The 23,131-nt window shown below is 47.3% G+C and overlaps 11 protein-coding genes across 11 annotated transcripts; 8 read left to right on the plus strand and 3 right to left on the minus strand.

Annotated features, from left to right (window-relative positions):
* Positions 1-554: 554 nt before the first annotated feature.
* On the plus strand, positions 555-2,225 carry C7M61_004827 (uncharacterized protein; the record flags this gene model as incomplete). Its single annotated transcript, XM_024860142.1, has 1 exon — positions 555-2,225. One exon carries the CDS (start codon positions 555-557, stop codon positions 2,223-2,225), a length of 1,671 nt encoding a protein of 556 aa, XP_024711699.1.
* Positions 2,226-3,852: 1,627 nt separating this feature from the next.
* On the plus strand, positions 3,853-5,271 carry HGC1 (cyclin; the record flags this gene model as incomplete). The annotated part of the gene is made up of 1 exon (XM_024860143.1): positions 3,853-5,271. The coding sequence occupies one exon, from the start codon at positions 3,853-3,855 to the stop codon at positions 5,269-5,271; it is 1,419 nt and encodes a 472-aa protein (XP_024711700.1).
* A 1,055-nt stretch (positions 5,272-6,326) lies between these two features.
* ROT1 (Rot1p) lies at positions 6,327-7,049 on the plus strand (the record flags this gene model as incomplete). Its single annotated transcript, XM_024860144.1, has 1 exon — positions 6,327-7,049. One exon carries the CDS (start codon positions 6,327-6,329, stop codon positions 7,047-7,049), a length of 723 nt encoding a protein of 240 aa, XP_024711701.1.
* Positions 7,050-7,762: 713 nt separating this feature from the next.
* Positions 7,763-10,009, plus strand: VPS27 (ESCRT-0 subunit protein; the record flags this gene model as incomplete). Its single annotated transcript, XM_024860145.1, has 1 exon — positions 7,763-10,009. The coding sequence occupies one exon, from the start codon at positions 7,763-7,765 to the stop codon at positions 10,007-10,009; it is 2,247 nt and encodes a 748-aa protein (XP_024711702.1).
* A 394-nt stretch (positions 10,010-10,403) lies between these two features.
* On the plus strand, positions 10,404-11,804 carry SPE1 (ornithine decarboxylase; the record flags this gene model as incomplete). The annotated part of the gene is made up of 1 exon (XM_024860146.1): positions 10,404-11,804. The coding sequence occupies one exon, from the start codon at positions 10,404-10,406 to the stop codon at positions 11,802-11,804; it is 1,401 nt and encodes a 466-aa protein (XP_024711703.1).
* Positions 11,805-12,657: 853 nt separating this feature from the next.
* CMP1 (calcineurin catalytic subunit A) lies at positions 12,658-14,331 on the plus strand (the record flags this gene model as incomplete). The annotated part of the gene is made up of 1 exon (XM_024860147.1): positions 12,658-14,331. The coding sequence occupies one exon, from the start codon at positions 12,658-12,660 to the stop codon at positions 14,329-14,331; it is 1,674 nt and encodes a 557-aa protein (XP_024711704.1).
* Positions 14,332-14,507: 176 nt separating this feature from the next.
* Positions 14,508-15,260, plus strand: C7M61_004833 (uncharacterized protein; the record flags this gene model as incomplete). The annotated part of the gene is made up of 1 exon (XM_024860148.1): positions 14,508-15,260. The coding sequence occupies one exon, from the start codon at positions 14,508-14,510 to the stop codon at positions 15,258-15,260; it is 753 nt and encodes a 250-aa protein (XP_024711705.1).
* Positions 15,261-15,731: 471 nt separating this feature from the next.
* On the plus strand, positions 15,732-18,706 carry C7M61_004834 (uncharacterized protein; the record flags this gene model as incomplete). Its single annotated transcript, XM_024860149.1, has 2 exons — positions 15,732-18,638; positions 18,674-18,706. 2 exons carry the CDS (start codon positions 15,732-15,734, stop codon positions 18,704-18,706), a joined length of 2,940 nt encoding a protein of 979 aa, XP_024711706.1.
* A 57-nt stretch (positions 18,707-18,763) lies between these two features.
* TSR2 (Tsr2p) lies at positions 18,764-19,378 on the minus strand (the record flags this gene model as incomplete). Its single annotated transcript, XM_024860150.1, has 1 exon — positions 18,764-19,378. The coding sequence occupies one exon, from the start codon at positions 19,376-19,378 to the stop codon at positions 18,764-18,766; it is 615 nt and encodes a 204-aa protein (XP_024711707.1).
* Positions 19,379-19,476: 98 nt separating this feature from the next.
* On the minus strand, positions 19,477-21,774 carry ORC1 (origin recognition complex subunit 1; the record flags this gene model as incomplete). The annotated part of the gene is made up of 1 exon (XM_024860151.1): positions 19,477-21,774. The coding sequence occupies one exon, from the start codon at positions 21,772-21,774 to the stop codon at positions 19,477-19,479; it is 2,298 nt and encodes a 765-aa protein (XP_024711708.1).
* A 453-nt stretch (positions 21,775-22,227) lies between these two features.
* On the minus strand, positions 22,228-22,758 carry TEM1 (Ras family GTPase; the record flags this gene model as incomplete). Its single annotated transcript, XM_024860152.1, has 1 exon — positions 22,228-22,758. The coding sequence occupies one exon, from the start codon at positions 22,756-22,758 to the stop codon at positions 22,228-22,230; it is 531 nt and encodes a 176-aa protein (XP_024711709.1).
* Positions 22,759-23,131: the final 373 nt, after the last annotated feature.

A 23,131-nucleotide genomic window follows, 5' to 3' on the forward strand; every position in this document is an offset into this window, starting at 1 on the left:
AGGCAAGGCTTCCATGATCGTATTGTCCTTCATAAACTCTAACGGGAGACCAAGAAAAGCATGAAACAACAAATTGACAATTGCAAAATAATCTCCAGGCTCCCTTCAACAATTGACAACTCGGTCATCTGAATGACCCTAAAAAACACAAACTCTAATTTTGCGAAATCATCGGCGGCTGATTCGCCCGGCATCTCAAGATATATCTGAGCACATACATGGCCAGGGCTTCCCCACCATCAACCCTGTCAAACCCGCCCAAGTGCCCCTCACCAAATTGCCTCAAAACAACGAAAACCCTGATTTTTTTAAAACATCAAAATTTGTTTTGTATATTCCACCTTCACACTAAATCCACCAACACCGTCGCCAACGGAATAAGGCCGCACACTTCAAGGCAAAGATTCCCTATCTCTTATCTCTGTTTATGCCGTCGTGCGTGAAAGACGTCAGATGGACTCCAATGCGATTCAGAAATTCTAAGAAACCTGCCTCATCCCCCTCACGGTCACCAAAAAGTATAAATACCCCCACGTGCCCCGGCTTCTTTCGCCATGGATGAACGTCAAGCTCTTTTGGATAGCCCAGAGCTAGCAGACGACGAGATCGTGGCCTATGTTCAGCAGAGACGTGCCTCCATCGCTCTGGCTGGCACCACCAAGATTCCCTCTGTGTTCCAGCTTACGCCGAAGCGGTCAAGACAAAGCTTGGACTCCCATGCCCATGTTTCCCATCATGAACTGTTGAATGACCTTTTGCTGGTGCATCTGTCCACCATGTTGGGGGAACCCCGGACCAGTATGTGGACGGAGACGAGAACGCTTTTGAAGTACTCGGTGCCGCTTATCATCACCTTCTTGTTGCAGTACTCCTTGACGGTGGCCTCGGTGTTCTCGGTAGGCCGATTGGGTCCGACGGAATTGGCTGCTGTGTCCCTCTCGTCCATGACCGCCAACATCAGTGGATATGCCATCATTCAAGGTGTTTCCACGTGTCTAGACACCTTGTGTGCTCAAGCATACGGCAGGAGAGACTTCAACACCGTGGGGTTGCACTTTGTGAGATGCACCTATTTGCTCATGTTGTGCTATGTGCCGATGTTGGTGCTCTGGATGTTCTTCTCCGAGCCGATCTTGCTCTTCTTGGTGGGAGAGGAGAAACACCAATTGGTCACTCTAGCCAGCCGCTACCTCCAGATCCTATCATTGGGTTTACCGGGATTCATTGTGTTTGAAAACCTCAAGCACTTTTTGCAATCGCAGGGCATTTTCCACGCCTCCACGTACGTTCTCTTATTCTGTGCTCCGATGAACGCGTTTTTGAACTACTTCCTTGTCTGGAACAAGCATGTGGGACTCGGCTTTGAAGGAGCGCCTTTATCCGTTGTAATCACCAATTGGGTGATGTGTGCTGCACTCTGGTGCTACACAAAGTACATTGATGGCTACGAGTGCTTACCGAGGCAACAGCTTTTGCACAAGACGTATTTTACCAATTGGCAGCGTATGATCAACTTGTCCGTGCCGGGGGTGTTGATGGTGGAAGCCGAGTGGCTCGCGTTTGAAATAATCACGTTCATTGCCTCAACATTTGGCACAGAGGTGTTGGCTGCGCAGTCTATTGTCTCCACGACGTGTGTGCTCTTGTATCAAATCCCATTTGCATTGTCCATCACGGCGTCGACCCGAATCGCATGGTATATTGGCGCGGCCTCAAAGAAGGCTGCATTGGTTGCAACAAGGGCATCCATGTACACAGCCATGTGTTTTGGTGTGGTGAACGCCGCTGTACTATTTAGTTTCCGTGATTTCTTTGCCTCGCTCTTCACGGACGACCCCATTGTGCTTGATATTGCATCAAAGGTATTGATTGTCGGGGCGGTGTACCAGATTAACGACTTTCTCGCGTGTACAACTGGGGGCATTTTACGAGGCCAAGGCCGCCAGAAAATAGCTGGGTACTTGAATCTTGTGTCGTACTACGTCATAGCGTTGCCAACGGCGATCTTCTTTGCCTTTTATCTCGAGCTTGCGTTGATAGGCTTGTGGATGGGTATGATCATTGCGCTCCTTTTCGTGTCGCTTTCGCAGACGTACTTTGTGGTTGCCAGCGATTGGGACGCCATTATCACCGAGTGTATTGAAGAAGGTGTTGCCGAAGACGGGGTGCTCAACATCGAGGCGACGGCACTGGTGCCGGCTATGCTGTCGAATCACCTTGTGTAAAACAAAAAAAAAAAAATTTCGTCGTCAAGGTTTATAGATTAAAACAAAGAAATGAAAAGTGGAGCCACAACAATGGTAGATTTCAAAAAAGAGGCGTACCCAAAACAAGGCTTGGGCTAATTCTGCGATCGTCAAGCGGTCGATACCACCCGGATTCGGAAGGACCCGAACTTGATTGAATATTTTGCAAATAAACGGCCCGTTTAAAACCCTTTTTCCTTCTCTACGCATGGCTGCCTCGGCAGATCCAACGACGATGAAAGCTTAATTGTCTACATCACGCAACACTCGCATCCACCTCTTTTTTTGCAAATCCCCTTTTGGGTGCATTTGCCGAAGTCTGATCGGCCAATTTCTGAGCATGCGTTATCTGGAAGCACCGGGCACTGGAACTTGCCGATGGGACTTCCCATGCTCTTCTCCGGGTAGCACGGTGGAGGGCTTCGATGGAGTGCAACTCCAGACGAGGGAACAAACAGAATGAAAAATAATCAAACAAATAAAAAAACCGTTCCCACTCTGCAATACCTCGTTCCCCTCTGCACCTCTGCTGCAAGATTCCCACCCACCACCACTGAAAAACTTAGTCCTGGTTCCTCTAAAGCACGTACCATTCACAGGCTTAGGCGCATTGCGCCTAATGAAAACACACCAAAACTGGCAAAGATATGGGAGGCCCGCGGAAATGACCAAACAAGCCCCAGGCAGCTCTAAGGCGTAAAAAAGAGCCGCCCATGCGAAGACTCCTATATCGCCTCGGGTCTGCCAGGGGTGCCTTGGCGCCGGACTTGTGGTCTTTATCTGTGCCCAGCCGCCCTTTGTGTATCAGACGGTTATGAAAGAGGACCCTATGTTTTGCAAAGCGATGGAGCGGTTAGGATGGGGCATTCCGGGCGCTTGCCAACGGCGAATATTCCGCGTACAAACGTTTTTTTTTTTACTCGATTATTATTTTTTTCATGCTTTGCGGCTTGGACCCGCTGCCACTTGACGACGGTTTCGGCGGCTCGTCAACTAGGTAAGAGACCATTCTCGTCGTGTACATGCCGCTGGAGAGGGCCGGCCTCATGCGTGAATGTGCAGTAGAGGCGGTCACTGGCTTCAGAGGGCAATGGATGACTGGACCACTTGGAAACAGCGTTTAAACCGTTCCACAGAAGAACCAGCACAAAAGGAACAGGGGCGAATGGGAAAAGAGCACCAATGTGGAAAAACCTGGATAAGTACACATGCGTCGACGTGCATATCGACCATGCTCTTAATGCGCGGATGAGAGAGCTACCCTAAGGTTTCCCCTTTCTCTAAAGGAAGCAGTAGTGCACATGGCCGGGATCCCGCAGCATGGCCGCAGCAGGGCCGCAGCATTCCCTATTCACAATACCATTCTCGCTCTCGAGACGTCCCTAACGTTCCAGCCTCGTCACCACATACTGTCTCTTGGATCCCGTGTGTATGTATGTGCGGGACTAAGTGCTCGGCGCCGCAGTGCCAGTCCCCATTTTCCTGTCATGCAAGTTCATCTAAGCATCCAATAGTTGCAGCACACACCCGTCTCGTGCCACTGCCCTTTAAATAACCCTTCCCTCCCGCATCTCTTTTTAGTTTTCCACAAAACCCCACTGCATGGATGAAGCTCCACGGTTCCTTTGCCCATGAGGGTACCATCATCAATCAGTACAAGTATCTGCACCGGCTCTACGCCACAGAAGTCACGGTCCACAATGACTCTCTAGCTGAGTACCACGAGGAGGTGGCCCTGGTGCTCCTAGCCTCGCTTCCCAGAACGCAGCCTAACTTTAAGCTTTACGAGAACCAGCCGTACATCACCGCTGTCGTGAGAAATAAGCTCATCGACTTCATTCTCCGCATGGCCGTTCGCCTCAAGATCGTGCCCTTTGTCTTTTGCAAAGCCGTTCGTCTCTTTGACCGTTACTGCTCCAAACGTATCGTGCTTCTTGACCAGGCCCAGCTAGTCATCACCACCTGCTTGTGGATCGCTGCCAAAGTCCACGGCGGTAACAACCACTTTGCCAATCTCCAGAGCTCAAAGTGCTCGCTGATCAAAACCATCCTGAACTTGGGCTTTGGCCTGGGGGCTCGCTTTGCTGGTCCAACTGAGCGCTACAGAATGCCCAAGATCTCCGAGCTCGTCAAACTCTGTGGAGCTCGCTGCAACTACGATGCCAACATGTTCAAGCAGATGGAGTTGCACATCATGACTACCCTCGATTGGAACATGACTGACGCTTCCATCGACGACTTTTTAATTTCCCTGGAGGACCTCAGATCGTGCACGGACTACGAGCCTGCTGGCACCGAGGAGGCCACCACCCTCAAGACGTTTGTGGCCTACGCTTCGTGCTTTCTGTACGACCTCATCAAGTACACCCCATTGGAAATGGCCAAGGCAACAGTGGACTTGCTCAACCACGCCTTCTCACTTCGACCTTCGGACGGTTTCGCCCTCAACAGCACAATGTTTGAGGATGCTCCCGAAATCTCTTGCACCCAGAGGAACAGACATGTCGAGCAGCTTCTCACACAGGCGGTGATGAATGCTCCAGCGTATCTTCTTCGTTGCTTCGATGTCGAGGGCCCCCGCCGCTTGTTCTCCCACCTCAACGGTTCAAGACTTGCCTTTGAAGAAGCAACCACTCCAACAAGCATTGCCACGCCGTCGCTTCCCGACATGTCTCTGTCGAACTACACTTATGCCACACCCACCAAGGTGCTACAGGATTACCCATCTCCCATCATGGGGGTCCCTTACATTTCCAAAAATCCCATCAAAGGCTCTAAACTGTCGGTGACTGATTCGGCGCACATGAACAGCCACCACTACCCGCCTATCAAGAGCACAAAAATGAACGAATACCCACAACCGAGGCTCCAGGAGCTCCTTTACCGGAATAATAATAGCCTGGGTAGCATTGCGTCGAGCACCTCGTCGAAGGCCTCTGACATTTTCTACGACTCCACGAGATACGGCGTTTGCACCCCTATAAGCATAGACGACGAAAAACCCGTCAAAAAAAGAGCAAGTTAGCCCATACAGCATTCAATTCGTGACTCCCCTTTTTGTGAACGCATTTAATACGTGATAGCATTCAATTCTCGCATAGTATAATTATAGAATTTGCAACAAAACCGTTCGTGTAGCCGAACATTTCGCTTGAGGCGGGACCGTTTAAGAAATCATGCTGTAAAGCGGCTGACTAGTGGCTACAAATGAACTTGATGCAAGTTGACGAGATTCGGCGCAGCGGTGCAGCTTCGTCAAAGTGGTCTGACGCAGTGTATTTGACGAAATAGTTAGCCGGTTTATTTAGTCCAATCCCGGTTAAACGCAGGGTCTGTTAGCCTGCCAAGGTGCTGGCTATGTGGTTTGACGGCACTAAATCAGCCACAGGTAAACACACCTGAGGACAATGTGTCAGAGTAGATGGGTAACTTTATGCTGGTTGTTCAAAACATAGCCAAAATACACTTTTCTTACAAGCTTTCTCATTCCCTTCCGATGCTCTAAGCGTTTTCTGCTTTTCCATCAACTTCCTATTTTTTCAGTTTTTTTTTTTTTTGCATTCTGTTCTCATCCATTTTGTCTGCTTTGTTCACAACTGCGTGTGCCTTACGTTCCTGGATCATCGAAGGTTCGCACCCATAACTTCACCTTGATACCTCCAAAAAATCAGGATCCGCTTAGAAAAAGAGAGTTTTTAGTCTTTTCAATTAAACCGAAGTCTCTGATCACACCTACGAAGTCAGTTTCCACTTGCCGGCGTTTTTTTGGTCTGGTGGCATTTTTCTATTTTGGGCACGCTGAGCCACCTTCTGATTCTCGCGTTACATGTTTCTACAATCACATTTTCTCCCTGAGCAAAAAACAAACCTTCATTTTCCACCGAAGCAACAAAAATCGCCGGCCGATATAACCACTTTTAACCTTCTCTTGCGCTTTTCTTGGAAAGGCACAGCACTGCCTGGGCACCATACTACACAGCCTGCATTTCGCGACTCAAAGGCCTACCCTTTTTTCTTAAGCCGTTGCTATTTTTTACCTACTACAACATAGTCTTTCACAACAACCACAACTACACAACCATGCTAGCGTTTCTCGTGACTCTGCTTCTCCTCCTACAACTGGCTTTCGCTGAACCCAACATGGAGGAGTTGGAGGGTACTTGGGTGTCCAAGTCCAACACGGTCTTCACAGGTCCAGGTTACTACGACCCTGTGGATGAGCTTTTGATCGAGCCTGCTTTGCCAGGTATCTCCTACTCCTTCACCAAGGATGGCCACTACGAGGAGGCCCTTTACAGAATCACATCGAACCCCAGAAACCACTCTTGCGCTATCGCCAGTATGACGTTCCAGCACGGTTCGTACGAGATTTTGAGTAACGGTTCCGTGATTCTTACACCTATCGCTGTTGACGGCAGACAGCTTTTGAGCGACCCTTGCGGCTACAAGTCCGACGAGGCCAAGTACGTCAGATATGAGCAGAAGACATGGTTCGAGAAGTACCAGGTCTCTATTTCTGACTACCACGGCAGATACATGTTGCAAATCTACCAGTTCGACGGATCTCCTATGCAGCCTTTGTACTTGGCCTACAAGCCACCTATGATGTTGCCCACCGGTGCTTTGAACCCTACTTCCAACTCTGAGCCCACCAAGGCCTCCGTGCGTAAGCGTGTCAGAAGATCGCTTGAAAATCAGTACAGAACCAACGCTGTGCGTGAAACCAGCCCCTTCTTTGAAAAGTTCTACTGGGTCGGCGTCGTTGTGTTGGGTGCTGGCTCTGCTGCCATGTTGCTCCGCTAGTTTGCTCAGCGTTTAGCTCCCCATCACACTCTCTCCATTTGTATCATATCTGGTTTACCACAACATAGTCATTCGCGTTTACAGTTAATTTCTGAAATCATTATCTGATTGTAGTTCAGTAGAGCGGCTTTGCTTTCTGAGATGTTCCGAGGGTCGGAGTATGCCACAGAATCTCCTTCTGAGGTTTACATATGAAGGCTAAAACTTCATGTGGCAGAAGCACTTTTGAAGTCTTTTTCCCAAGAGCAATTTACCAGTTTCCACTTTAGCGATATTGCCTTACCTTTAACGCAATGTCTCAGGTGGACTTATCTTACTCAAATCAACCCCAGTATTTCATCGCATTTGTCACATCCTCAAGTAAACCGAAGATGAGCCAGTGCTACAAAGAATATTTTTTTTAAAAAATAAATCTGATCGACATTACAACGATTATGTGGGCTGGCGCAGTTCAATAAGTGACCCTCACATCCATGATATCCCTCCACACTAATCCTGAGAGCAACTAACTTACTGGAAATTCAGAAAACTGTATTTTAGTAAGTAACAATAAAAAGAATCCGAAATTGAAAATACACCAAATACACATCTTTTGTCAGGAGTTCTTGGGAACCTTTATCGACCTGCGTACAAGGCGGCTTTCCGTGTCTTCTCAGCCTCTAGTCACCTGGAGCGATAAGAATTAGAACCACATTTGCCACAATACCTTCACCATGTCGTGGTTCAGTGGCGCCGACCCCGTTGCAGAGCTAGATGCCAAGATTGAGGAGGCCTCCTCCGAAACCATCCCCAATGGCGAGATGGATATTGCCGTTGGCTTAGAAATCACAGATATGATCCGAAGCAAGAAGGTGCCACCTAAAAATGCCATGAGGTCGTTGAAGAAGCGACTCACCAAAGTGCATCAAAATCCTAATCTATTGCTTTCTACATTGAAGGTGATCGACCTTTGTGTCAAAAATTGTGGCGCCCACTTCTTGTCCGAGATTAACCAGAAGGAGTTCGTGGACTACTTAGTGGACTACATCTTCAAGGTTCACTACGATGTGAAAGACTACAAGGTCTACTCGTCCGAGGCAAAGTACAAGATTGGTACCACCATTTTGAAATTCATCAAAGAGTGGAACTTATGCCTCAAGGATGCGACCCACACCAGGTACTTGGACAGAGTGTACGAGCTGTTGATGCTGCAGGGCTACGACTTCCCCGAGGTTGACAGCCTGCTTTTGCAACTGGCATCCACATTTGCTGATTCGAGGGCCCCACCTGATTGGATCGATGGTAACGAGTGCATGATTTGCTATAACCCATTCAGCGTCATGACGAGAAAACACCACTGTCGAGCATGCGGAGGAGTATTCTGCCAGGCCCATTCAAGTAATAGTATTCCCCTTCCGGCATTGGGTATCTTGCAGCCCGTAAGAGTCTGTGACGATTGTTACCAGATCCACAAGTCCAAGACTGGTAAGGCACCTCCAAAAGAGAGACTGGCCCCTGCCCCCCAAAATGCCCCTCAAGAGTCCGAAGAAGACGAGCAGCTTAGAAAGGCCATTGAGTTGAGCTTGCAGGAGAGTCAGGGACCCGCTGCAACAAACTTTGCTCCTCCTCCAACTGCCCCACCCGCAGTGGAGACACAAAATGAAGTGACCGAGGTTAATGATGAAGACATGGATGAGGACATGAAAGCTGCCATTCAGGCGTCCCTACAGGAGTACAAACAAGAGCAGAGTTTACGGCAGCCCCCACCCTCACAAAATCAGTACCAGCCTTCACAACCAGCCCCAGAGCCAGAACTGGAATTCTACCAGACGTCGCTTCCGTTCGATCTCAATGCCTATTCTCAACCATCACAGCCTTCCCAGACACCATCCTACGGGCCATCCGACCCAAGCTTTTATCAGAATGCTCCAAGTAATCCAACTCCACAACGACCAATCCAGCAACAGGCCTCAATTCAAGGGAGGTTGACACCTCAGAAAACCAAGGTGGAGGATTTGACCGAAGAGGACGAAGAGCTGATTAACCTCTACTTGCAGTTGATAGCTGGACTTCAGACTGATAGGTCGAAACAAGCCAATGTGTTGCACGACCTGAACCTTAGTGAATTGCATGAAAAGGTTATAAGGTTGAAGCCAAAGCTAAATCGCTCGCTTCGTGTTGCAATTGAGAAGAATGACCAGTTCTTGGAGATGAACAACAAACTTAGTACAATCACTCGTCTCTACGATCAATTTTTGGAGGCCAAACTCAACCAGGCGTACAACAAACATTCGTTGTCATCGCCACAATACTCACAGCCCCAAATGTATGGCGTTCCTCCTCAGATGACTGGTCAAGCTACTGGCCAGACAACCGGACTGGCTTATCCACAATACACCGGCCAGGGAAGACAGCAACAAGAGTTGCAGCAACAGCCTACTGCGCCAGAGCAGGTAGAGTCTCATCACACTGGACCTGTAAAGAGGCAGGGTACTGGTTATCCGCACCCCAACAGCTCTTACACTACGATTGCACCCTATCCATACGATGCATCCAGTATGCAAAGTCCACCATCACAAGACGAGTCTCATACTCCTGCTAACGGCACATCATTCGATCAGTCCTTCCCGTCATATCCTCAACAGCCTGAATTTGGCAGTCAAGCTCCTTCTCAGCCATCGGAGCCCAATGGCATAAGCGGAAGACAAGACACTGGTTTCTACCCGACTGAGCCATCATTCGGCGAATCAGATAACGAAAGTGCTGCGAGCGTGGCAAGCAGATATCCGCCAGTGGCTGGAGGTGAATACGGAGAAATTGAACCCCAACCGACTGCGGCACACGAGCATGCGTCTGAGAGATATCCCACGATAGACGAGATTGAGCAAAAGGATGAACAAAATACTATGCCTACGTTAGCGCATCCTCAAGCTGAGAGCAGACGGCCCAAATCTGAGCCAGAGCCACTTATTGAGTTGTGAGTAATAGCATGCCATTATTGCATATTTTGCAGCCGTTTTTTTTTTTCTTGACTCGCAATCATTTATGGCAAAGGAAAAGCAAGGCATCCCTGCAGAACTGCATATAATTTTATAGCTCGAATACTTGCGATTTGCGTCCCTCCAATTTTTCAGATACCATCTTTTCTTCCCATAGAAGACTTCTTCCACGTACGAGAGCTGCCGCTTGAAGTTCCATACATTGTTTGTCTCACTAGTTCAGTGAGCCTATTGTCCAGAAGAATTTTTGTGAATATCGTCCTTGGTGCCCTCTAAGGAGAACGTCCCTGATACTGCTTTAAGTCTACGTAAGCGTATCAGCACTAAAAGAAGAGATAGATTGGATCTGTCGAAGAAACTGCTTGTTAAGACAGTTATGGCCCCTGCTATTGATGTCATCCATGATGAAGCAACGTTTTTGAACAACAGCGTTGTCAATACTCACGAGATTATTGATGACAAGATCAAGCCAATAGCAGGCTTCGAACCTGGCGAAGACCTCGAGGTCTCTCCCGGTGCCACAGCTTTATCGAAAAAGTTGGTAGGTGAGGCACTTGTCGAGCAGATCGAGGGAATCGATCACGAACTTTGTGATGCTGGAGATGAAGATTCCTTCTTTGTTGCTGACCTTGGCGAGGTTTACCGCTCGTTCAAGATGTGGAAGCAGCAAATGCCACAGGTGTTACCACACTACGCAGTCAAATGCAACACCGATCCAGCTGTGATCAAGTTGCTTGGTACTTTGGGTGCCAACTTTGACTGCGCTTCGAAAAAGGAGATCGATACCATTTTGGGCTTGGGTTTCGACGGCTCGAGGATTGTCTATGCTAATCCATGTAAGACAAACTCGTTTATTCGTCACGCCAGAGAATGCGACGTCAACTTGACCACCGTGGACAATTCCCAGGAGTTGTACAAGTTGAAGAAGCACCACCCCGAATGTGGTATTTTGATCAGAATCGCAACTGACGACGAGTCTGCTCAATGCAGATTGTCCACCAAGTTTGGATGCTCGGTCAGCTCTGCGTTGAACGAGTTGTTGCCATTGTGCCAGGAATTGGATTTGAAAGTCAAGGGTGTGGCTTTCCATGTTGGTTCCGGTGCTAAGGACTTCGATTCGATTTACAAAGCTGTCAAAGACTCTCGCACAGTTTTTGACAAAGCTGAAGAGATGGGTATGCCTATGAGTGTATTGGACATTGGTGGCGGGTTCGAAAGAGAGACTTTCGGCGAATCGTCAGCCATGGTTCGTTACTCATTGGGCAAGTATTTCCCACAGACCTACGCCGACCAACACGGTATTCTGTTTATCGCAGAACCTGGTCGGTTCATGGTTGCCAATGCTTTCACATTGGCGTCCCACGTCATTGCACGTAGGGACTTGGGCAAGGAGCAGTATGACATGGAGGCCATGATCTACGTCAACGATGGCGTTTACGGCAACATGAACTGTATTTTGTTTGACCATCAGCACCCAGTGGCTCACGTTTTGAGACACGATGGTAAGATCTATTACGATGGTGAAACGGTGGATGACGAGGACAAGGACATCCAGGGCACGGTCCGCCGTTTCGCTTTCCTGATCTGGGGCCCTACGTGTGACGGGTTGGACTGTATTTCCACCAGAAGCGAGTTTGCAACGAACATTAATGTTGGTGACTGGTTGTATTTTCCCAACTTGGGTGCGTACACACTGGCAGCCACAACGTCGTTCAACGGACTTGGTGGTTTGGCAAACGTCAAATACGTCTCCTCTGCTCCTGAGGTCCGCTTGTAAAAATGCTGTATAGCCAATGATACATATTATTTGTCATTAGTGTCGTAAGGCCTTATCGCTAGGTGCCGGTGAAGCCGAGAAGGTATCACAAATAGAGCGCATTACATATCACCAGATTAAGGTTTTACCCCTGGTTGATATTGGAATGAAGAAATGGCGAGTTTCTACGATTGGCATTCATATCTGAAGCTTTGCTTTGTAGGTTGTTGTGGGGTTGTGAGGTTGTCTGGTTATCGTTTATACAAAACGGTTGCTTAATGCACTAGACTATCGATGACCTTGGCCTTAGGTACCATCATATTGACCGAATGCAAACTTGCCGGCTCAATGGCCCCTCTCATCGTGTTCCTAAAAAAAGACAGACTAATTCACCTAAAAGCCTAGATCTGCATTCCCGGTATTGTAGGCACGTCGACATGGCGTCAACGGTCTGACTGATAAGACGCATGTCATGGCCTAGAGTGAAAAATCTGGCAAAATCCCCAAAAGCGTAAAACTTCAAAAACTTAGTTCTCTCCTCCCCTCAACGTCCTCAGATTTGTCGCTTTTCCGGAGAGTCAGCTCCGATAGCCTAGGCCTTGCCTCAGCCTCATTTTGCAACCCATCCGCAGAGGCCTAGATCGCTTGGCTGATGAAAAACACACATTTTGCAAAAATACAAAAATCACCCACAATTGTAAACCGACATTTGTCCAATCGGCAAATCCACCTCCTATTCACTTTGCAAAAGCACATCTCCAATTGGCCTGGGGTGGTCAGCGGTAGGCGCAATACAGGAACGCGAGGTAAAAGACACCGACAACCAGGTTTACTACAGGCTTGAGACCATCAAAACCGTGAAATCATCGAAAATATGTCCAGGTCCGTCGACAACCGCAAGCAGATCAGCAATGCGCTTTCGGCGTTGGACAAATCGAAGAAGCCCGAGCCTCAGAGGGGCGATCTTTCCTTGTACGTGACTGATGATGGTGAAGAGCTACGCACCACCGAGAGGGTGGTCAAGCTGGTGCCGGCTCCGGCAACGTTCAAGCCTTTGGACGAGGACGTGTTTTTGCCCAACGGCTTGCCCAACTGTGCATTTTTGAAAGATCACTTCTTCAACGAGGGCAGACTCCAGCATCACCAGGCTCTGAGGATTCTCCATGCTGCCACTGATCTTTTGAGCAGCGAACCCAACATGTTGAACGTGGCGGCTCCTGTCACTGTGTGTGGTGATATCCACGGCCAGTACTACGATCTCATGAAGCTTTTTGAAGTTGGCGGTGACCCAAAGACTACAAGGTACTTGTTCTTGGGTGACTATGTGGACAGAGGCTCCTTTTCCATCGAATGCTTGCTTTACTTGTATGCGCTCAAGTTGACGTATCCTGACACCATGTGGATGCTTCGTGGTAACCACGAGTGCAAGCACTTGACGGACTACTTTACGTTCAAGTCTGAGTGCTTGCACAAGTACTCGGAAGAGATCTATGAGGAGTGCTTGGCCTCCTTCAATGCCTTGCCCCTCGCCGCCATCATGAACAAGCAGTTCTTCTGTGTGCACGGTGGTATTTCTCCGGAGCTCAAGCTGTTGGATGATTTGGCTCGTTTGGACAGATTCAGAGAACCCCCCACCAGAGGTCTTATGTGTGACTTACTTTGGGCTGATCCAATCGAGGACTACGACGAGGACAATATCGATCTGACTTTTATGAGAAACACTGTCCGTGGATGCTCCTACGCCTTCACGTACAAAGCCAGTTGCCAGTTCTTGGAACGCACAGGGCTTCTCTCCATCATCCGTGCCCACGAGGCTCAGGATGCCGGTTACAGAATGTACAAGAGAACCAAGACGATGGGCTTCCCGTCACTCTTAACGATGTTCAGTGCCCCTAACTACTTGGACACTTACAACAACAAGGCAGCAGTGCTAAAATACGAGAACAATGTGATGAACATCCGTCAATTCAACTCCCTGCCTCACCCATACTGGTTGCCTCACTTCATGGACGTTTTTACGTGGTCCCTTCCGTTTGTGGGTGAGAAGATCACCGACATGTTGGTTTCTATCTTGAACATTTGCACCGAGGAGGAGCTCGAAGAGACAACTCCTATTGACGAGTTGGCCCAAGAGTCCCCTATCAAAGCTACCGGACCACAGCTACCTGAGACTGCGACTGCGGCCAGAAACGATTCATTGGAGGAAAAGAGACAAGCCTTGCGTAATAAGGTGCTTGCAATTGGCCGTGTTGCCAGAATGTACCAGGTTTTGAGAGAGGAGGCCGAAAATGTTGCCCACTTGAAGAGCTTGAACGAGGGTACACTTCCAAAGGGTTCATTGCTGCATGGACGTGAGGGCTTGGAGAAGACAATTTCAGATTTCGAGAAGGCTAGAAAGGCCGACTTGGTGAATGAGAAGTTGCCTCCAACGAGAGAGGAGATGAAGCAGATAGAGGAGGAAAGGCAAGCAAAGATCAAGAAGAATATCGAAAGCTCGAGCTCATCATCCCCAGTGTTTCAGCGTCTCATGAGAAAGCTTTCAGGTTGAGATGCCCATGTAATATTTATTGATCTGCTGATCCGCGTGGTTGCAATTAGATAAGGCGCGATTTGCATGGAGGACGCTGATTCCGCGACAGCCATACAACGAGGGTCTAAAAAAAATCTGAAAAAAGCCCAAAGGGAAACCGTATTGAGACCAGCCATCCCCATACGCGGACGTATATGAGTGCCAGAGTGCCTCGGGGTATCTTCACGTGCCCGAGCCGTGAGAATTTGATCACCGTGGATACCCTTCATAAGGAGTATCCCGCGGGCTTCGCATCTTTCAGTGGTGATAAGTTCGTTCTTCACGCTGGAGGATGCTGCTTTCGTATAGCCTTTGAAAACGCCCCTGGTGTTTCGCTTCATCCCCAGATTGAAAAGATTCTGCATCATACCGTCTCGCTCTACGTGTTGGACACCAACTTCATTGTCTGGGCACCTGCACTTCGTCTAGGTATGGAAATTCCGTTCGAGTTTGGCCTGCCGACATTGAACGGAGACGGGACTCTTGACCTTCATCTCAAGCCGAGTGAGCTCATGCGGTCTTCGGAAGGCTTACCCATAGCGGTACGAATCCGTCGAGCCCAAGGGGACGAGGTTGGGATGGAGGACATTGAGCCAGACCTTCGAGCCATGATTCCTCACGACAGCTCGCTAAAACGAATTCATGCCATGTATACTCGCTGGTTGCAATTTTATCAATCCACCGAAGGCGAGGACGTGGCGGCGGCTGGAGAAACCGAGATCCGAACCGTGAGCGAGAACTTTCGGCTTGGTCACGGCGGAGATGCGGATGATCTCGGCTTCGATGAGCATCTTTGTGAGGGCGATGCTGGAATGAACATTGCCATTGAGCTCCAACCGGTTGGAGCTGTAAGAAGACACAGGGACTACGAGCGCACTACCTATTCGAAGAACCGTAGGATTGGATAGATAATCTCGTGGAGCATTTGCATTGGGAGACTTGATGTTTTGTGTTTAGGAAGGAAAATATAGACAATCGACTAAGCCGATTTCGCAGCCATATCGAGCATGGCATCACCAAGGCGTAGCACTACAATGTCCTTCAGTAGAAACAAAGCGGTTTATTTATCTTTAGGCAAAAATTGTGGATCAGTTCAACACAGGGCTACACAACCTTATGGTTATCATGGAATCCTGTCCCACGTTATCGTCTTTTGAGTACCGTTCTTATCGAGAAGATCACGGATCATACAACGGCAAACAAAGAGATACAAAGTCGGATTAATAAACGGCCTATCCCGAGATCACGAGTGGCGTTTTGACCATCCAGATAAAATTAATTATATCTTCCACAAACAGGACCCTGTTCATCCGGTTCCATACAGTCCAGAGGCTTTATAGATCCAGCGCACTCCGATTCCTTGTCATCATCTGGGTCTCATGAAACTGGCAGAGGAGAAGTTCCAGTACAAATCCCATTTCTTCAAATTGGGACAGGGCAGAATTGTGCCTCATGATGATGCCCGTTTTTGGAATATCCTCATCGACACACCCACTGAGGCAAGCCATGTCTTTGACTTGCTCACGGCATCTGATATCCACAATGTGAGAGACCAGAATCTTCCAAACTTCTTGGTTTTCATCAGAGTTCTTGCTGGGAACATAGTGAAGCTACGGGAGGAACCGGGCCAGCGGCTTGTCAATTGCATTCGCCTTTTGACAAGGCTTCTTCCATACTTGTATGAGCTTCCCAATTACTCATCTGACATTGAGCTAGAGTTGTTCTGGAACCAGGACTTCCATCCTGATAAGTTCTGTGAGAATCTGGTCCCACTTACATTGCTACTCCGGCGAAATTCAGTGCCTTTACCAGACGGTACAGCTGTTCTTGCAGTGGATTTGGTACAATCGCTTGTGAAGCTATTGTTTGTCAAAGACTTCACGACAGAGGATGATCTGGGCTTCTGGGAGCCCGGAATAGGCTACCTGGCGCCTTACAAACAGCCAGATCCCCGGCTCGATGTCAACAGAATCGATATTCTACGCCTTTTGTTGGTTTTGACGTCTTCGCTGTACTACCTTCTGCTGAAAGACGTCACGACACAAGGATCTCGCTTCTTGACAACCTTGGTCTCAACATTGCCCAAAGCGGACCTTGTCCATTTCCTGTGCAGCCTTGTGAACATCGTTTGTCGGGCTGCTAGAGTCTCAAACCAGGATAATGGCTTGAACTTATCGAATACCACGCTCACAGAACTGCGCTACGCTTGCACCAACTATGCTTTTCAGCTTCTTGTTGAAACCGTGGTCTATCCCCTACCATCCTCCGCTCATAATGAGTATTTACGTGAGTATGGGGTGATTCCCAAAAAGCCGACAAACGCAATACGGTTGTTTTTTGGTAAGCTTTCCAAGGAGTCAGAGGTCAAGTTTCTTGCTACACACTTACTCAACTACTTGAGATTCCCCATCTATTCCCTAAAGGATGAGGCCAAAAGACGCTTTTTTAAGTTTGGCCAACCATCTTTATGGGCACTTGAAAGCACAGCAATACTATGGGAGCTACTCCAGTGCAACAAAACTTTCGCTGATAGTCTAGGCCCAAGATTCATCCCAAAACTAACACCATATCTTGTTTATCACATCTTTGCATTTTATGATTTGCCTCAGCATTTCAGTTTGGTCAAAATCATGTCACACTTTTTGCTTTACATCTCTTCCCTGGAGGAAAGAGTGCGGACCTTGGTGAACAGTGAACCATCAATAGATGGATTTCCACCGGAGGTCAAGGTAAACGGAGTTGGCACTACTAGAGATTTTGCCGTCATAAACATTTGTCAAGTTTTGGGCAAGCTTGCATCAAACAATCACACTCAAGAATCCAAGCTTCATTCATTCTTGCGCCCTACCCTAATAGAAATTCTTTACAACTTGATTCCCACAGTCAATGAGGAAGTCAAAGCTACAGACATATCATCTAAATCCATGCTGAACGTGAACCCTATGGGCGGCCTTTCTTACAAGGCATCCACCGCTGTTGCGCTGATAATCTTGAAATACTCAGATAGGAACTTCTTGCTTGAAGATCCAAGCAATCCTTCCATGTTGGCACTCTTAGTACGTGCATTATGTGCGTCTGCGACAAAGAATCCGTCTGCTTCCAGGATGACACTCTTCACTTTTCTCAAACATGAGAAAGCATTTGATCACGTCTGGAATGTGATTTATGGATTGAAAAACGAGAAAATAGAGCACGATCCTCTCGAGAACGTGAATGAAGAGGAAGAAGATGCAACAAGTGTTAACTCAGACGTGAACACAAACAGTTCCACGATTAGACCCAATACACCTTCAACGCCTGCAAGGGCTGCAAATCCAGGAGCCTTTTCTCCAATTCCGAACAACTTTACACCGGTTCAGGACCCTCGTTCGCCATACACTGTTTCCTCAAATGCCACCTCCATTGACGATGGCTTCATTGAATCCACGAATAATTCACGGACCAGTATCCACGAAATCGATCCACTTGCTGCTCTCATGGAGGAGGAAAAGTCACTCGCAGCTGCTTTGAGACCAAATCCACCCACCGGAATGTCTCAAAAATTCAAAGACAAGCTCCCTCTTGAAGCACCATTGAGTCGATCATGGGGTGGAAACGATGCTCTCAGAATAATCATCACAATCCTTATTCCAAACTTGAAAACAGCTTTGAAAGAAGTTTGGTCCAAGCGGGATGAGTGCAATTTTGATAATTTTTTTATTGTCAAACAAATTGAGAACTCCAACTTTGAGGACATCATTGAACTGAATAGAAAGGATATCAATCATGACTTTCTTCCTGACACGCCGATCGACAAGCTTTCCTTCGGCTGGAATCACAAGGCACTTGGATGGTATTTGTCGATAATCAATAGCAACAACTACAAAGCGGCAGATAATATCAAGTTATTTGTGGGAACAAACAACACCTTGATGAAGAACATCTCATCTTCCATTGCGCTGCTTGGAAAGATTGCGTCCAGCTGGTCTGGCTTATCGTGGAATAACGCAAAAGACGATCCCCAGGAGGAGGAATTGACGAAATTTGTCGAAAGCAATACGAGCGGCATAAACCCATGGGCTCACACGAATGTTAGGCTTTTCAAAGTCGACGACGAAAACGACAGAGCTTACAACCCCTTTGGGCTCAAATACGGCTCGAACAGCAACAACAGTGTTTCCGACCTTACCAACTCACTCGTGAAAAAACTTGGAGATTTCAGAAACAGCAGCAGGGGCAGCATTGTGAGCATTTCGTCTATCCCACAAGAGGATTCTGAACGTCCTAAGCTCCACACTAGAAATTCAGTGAGTTCGTTGCATTCACTCAACACCCTCAACAGGACGAGATCAAACACCCCGAGGAATTCAATTAGCATGTAATTTACAACCATTTTACCTAACCTTGTCTATTTTATTACCCGATGTATGCATTAGCGTCTACGACCCTTCTTCTGCACAAGCTCAAAGCCATCGTCGTCAACGACAGGGCCTTTTGGCTCTTCAATGTGGGTCTCTTCTATCCTCTCGACTAACTGTGGAACTTCCTCTTCCACATCAACATCCTCTTCGTCCGAACTTGGATTGTTTGGATCTGTGTCTATCTTAATATTCTTTTTGGTTGATGAAGTATTAGCCTTTTTCTGGTACTTTTCATAAAGCTCATCCACAGAGGTGTATTTTTTTGCTGAACACTCCTTGTAGAGTCTCAATATGAGAGCGGCTATTTCAAGGGCCGAGTCGTTGTCGATCTCAGTGTCAAACTCATCAACCATGGCGAAAAGCAAGGTTTCCTCGATTAAAATGTTGTCGACTGCCTTCTCTTCAAAAAGGTCAATCACAACACCAGAGAGCCAGTCTCTCTTTTCCGCGCTATTGGGACCTCCCCATGAATTTTCAACAGCTGTGTTCAACTCGTCCCACTTGTAGACGGCCATGCAAACTCCTAGTTCAAATTTGCCTTGTTGTTGTGGGTCATCGAATCTGAGTGAAGTTCTGTCATCCTCAGCACGGACGAAATCCGTGGGGTCAATGGCGTACATGCTCATGATGAAGATTGTAGTTGGTGATGATCATCGAGATGCCGCAAAGTCTTGATAGTGCATACGCCCGTACACCAAATACCGGGGTCCCATCAGGGTACCTATTAAAGCATAGGCAATATTGCCTGGTCTCTCCTAAGGGCTGCCAAAACCTCGTCTTCCGAAATGTTGAGCTGAATCAATCTATAGCGCTCGCTTCTGAGATTTTGTTGTGCGATGATTCCGAGCTCCTCCATCTGATTCACGAGGCGAGCCATTTCGTAGACACGAATATTTCTTGGATTTCCGTAGCAAAAGTCTGCAAAAGAATCGTGTGATTCGATTTTTTTGAAAGGATTCGAGCTGTCTTTTGAGGTGAGAAGATCGAGAGAATTCTTCATTTCGTCCATGACATCACCTAGTGAATTCTCAGCTAGACCTGATCTCCTCATCCGGAGAAGTATACCCACAAGCACGAGCTTTGACTCGAATGAAAGCAGATTGAGTAGTTGTGCAATTGGGGAGTTGATAGTCTCATTGATAGCTTTTGAAATGTGGCCAATCTGAATGGTGAAGGTTTGCTCAGACTCAGGTTTTTCCAAATCCGTTTCTGTTTCCAAGAATTCTTGCTCAGCTATCTCGACAGCTCTTCGACAGATTGTCAATGCCCTACGGGCATCACCACTGACACTTGCAACTTTTCTGGATGCAAAACCCACGGCGTCTTTGCTCACTTGGACCTTTCTTTTATGCTCCTCACTAAGCATAGTGAGTCTGTTGGCAATGATCTCACCCAAATCATCGAAGGTGTAGCCCACAAACTGAATTCTTCTAAGACCCAATCTGGAGGAAATCTTATTTGTAAGCACTCTTTCAGGGAGATCCATCGTGTTTGCAACAGCAATAATGATAAGCTTAGAATTGGCATAGGTAGGCCAATTAAAGAAATTGTACATCACAGATTGTGTTTTCGTCACGATTTGATCGAGTTCATCGAGAAGCACGACCAACGGCCTTCGTGGTTCTTCGGTATCATCTTTACCAAAATAATCATCCAAAAGTAACGCAGCATTGGCGGGTGTCACCTTAATGCCACTCACAAATTCCCAAAGCTTTTCGTAAGCAGATTCAGGTGATAGAAGTTTGAGGCAGTTGATGTCCAAAAAATCGAATTCATTCAACAACCCATCAGCGACCGAAGATTGAAGGGATCGGATAACTTCCTTTATGGTAGCAGTCTTTCCAACACCCGGTGTTCCACTCACGTAGACACAGCTTCCTGTTTGAGTCTGGATCGCATCTTCAAGATTTGTGTATACCGCTACCCATTCGTCTTCTCTTCGTGGTAAAGAAGTAATGGTGGTTGACGTGTGGAGCTTCTTTTTGAGCTCTTTGAAAGCCTCTGACGACGTGTCAACGACATTTTGTGACTGTTTGGTGCTTTTTCTGTTGAGGGAAGGCAAGCTTCCCACAGAGGTACCAGTCTTCACCTTAAAACCTTTCTTAAGAGGAGATAGAACGTTTTGTAGATTAGATCTCTCGTTTCCGCGAGCTGCCGTGGCCCGCTTTCTTGGAGACTCGGATGCTTCTTTTTTAGGGGTCGAGGCTTTGCGCTTTTTGGTGGGTTTTGGTTCTGAAGGCTCGGCTACCTCAGGCTCCAGATCCAGATCCAGATCTTCAGACTCCTCATCTTCGCTCTCCTGTTTCACAAAATCGTCTGAATCAGAGTCCTCAGATGGGGATTCGGTATACGTCCGACGCCTAGGTGAATCTGAGTTCATAAGTCTTTCTGTAAGTGAGGAGGTTTTCAGCTTCCTCTTCTTTGGGGATATGATAACCAGGGTGTTTTCAGAGATATATCGAATGGCACTTGCGTGGTCTTTGACCACAAGACTTCTCAACTCACTGAAATTGAACTCTTTTGAAACATTGTCTCCTTGGGAATTGCAAGCCCGTCTGCATAGGTACGTCAGTGATATGCTCGAGTCGTCCAAGACAATATCAGCAAATGCCGTGGAATCAAGCACCTGAATCTTTTGAACAACGTCATTGACCTTCAAGGAGCTTATTTCCGGAGTAATGAAGACCTCGTTCTCTGCAACTTCCACACCTTCTAGCGTCTCTTGATCTATTTGATCTTTTGTGATGAAGCGAGCGCCCCATAGTTCCACAAACGACTTGAGGCCGAGCTGAATACTAGTAATAATGTAATAAGAAGGCCTGACATCTGATATCAAAAGGCAATCGCCTGCTTGGATCACCAAATCGTCTTCTTCCCTTTGTAGCTTGACACTATTGGGTTCTGTAGATTCGGCCCTTCGACGTGATCTTCGCGATGGAGTAGCTGGACTGTTACTGGAATCATTCTCAGGTTCCTCTAGGACAATCTTCCAGTCTCCCAAATCTTTTTGTCTTTTCGCCATGGAGCTGTTTTCGAAAGAGAAGGTTGATGTACTTCTAGTGCATTATGCACACCAGTACGAGAACGATAAGAAATGTATCGAGAAAAGAATAGTAAGGTTTAGATCATCTTGAGGGAAAATTGATAAAATACCCAGCTCTTCTTATGTATTGGCTTACGTTTTGCTCTTCTGAATCGGGATAGGTCGAGAGGTCTCGACAAGGGTACCCCAACCCCAAAGTCACACACAGCACTTTTCTACAGAGTGATCTTCGTTAATTAGCATGAGATGTAACTAGCAAGAAACTAGATATTAAAATGATGATTTCTCGTCGCGGACCATTTGAACAACATTTCGGACCTCACGAAGGAGGTTTGATTGATAATGCCAAATGAGCCAAACGAGAAGGTTATGCAGTGGTGGCCCAAGCAATTGCTTCAGACAACATTCGTAATTTTTAGAAAATCAAAGCTCTCACGAGTTAGCGCCGTCTTTCTTGTAAAGCAAGATTGGCTCGCCGACGTTGACGATCTCTTCAATATTGAGCTTGAGATCGAATGCTTTTGACAATATGATCTTGAAAATCTTTTGAATATTAATGGAATGACTTGTTGAGCAGAAAATCACGGGCAGGCGCATGGCCTTACCGAACTTCTTTGCCTGGTTGGTGATTTCGGTTTGATCTTGGGGCAGCAAATCGATGAACTCGTCGTACTTCGTACCAATTAAAAACGGAATGGCGGTTTTGTTGAACCCACGGACCTGCCTGTACCATTCCTTGATCGAGTTTAGTGTGGACTTTCGGGTAAGATCGAACATGAACAAGATGGCCACCGCGTCGTTAGACACCAAAGGTAGCATATTAATGAATTCTTTCTGTCCGCCTAGATCCCATATCAGAAATGTGATGTTCGTGTTTCGTATTTGGATTTTCTTGTCCATGAAATTGACACCTAGTGTCTGAATGTAGTCCTCGTCAAAGCTCCCCTCGACGTATTTGACCATAAGTGAGGTTTTCCCGATCTGGGAATCACCGATTAGACCGATTTTGAGTGCCACCCTGATGGTTAGTATTGATCGACATCATCAAGCTCTCCAACATACTGGTTGCTTTGGCTCTCCAGAGATTCCATAGTGCTGTGATGTTTCAAACTACAGTGTTTACGTTTTGTGCATAGCTCCCGCATAAATATACACGTGACACGACTGCAAAGGAACCCTGAAGAGAACGAGTTCGTCCATACGATTAATCATTTGAATAATTATTTTTTTCAGATACGATTGTTTTTCCGTGTTTCTTCCTCGTTTGGTTTGCTTTTGAAGCTTACGGTCCGGGTAGGCTTAGTGAGTGAGATATCGTCTCAGTCAGGTACAACAT

This window comes from Candidozyma pseudohaemuli (assembly GCF_003013735.1).
Source record: "Candidozyma pseudohaemuli strain B12108 chromosome Unknown scaffold00018, whole genome shotgun sequence".
NCBI lineage: Eukaryota > Fungi > Ascomycota > Pichiomycetes > Serinales > Metschnikowiaceae > Candidozyma > Candidozyma pseudohaemuli.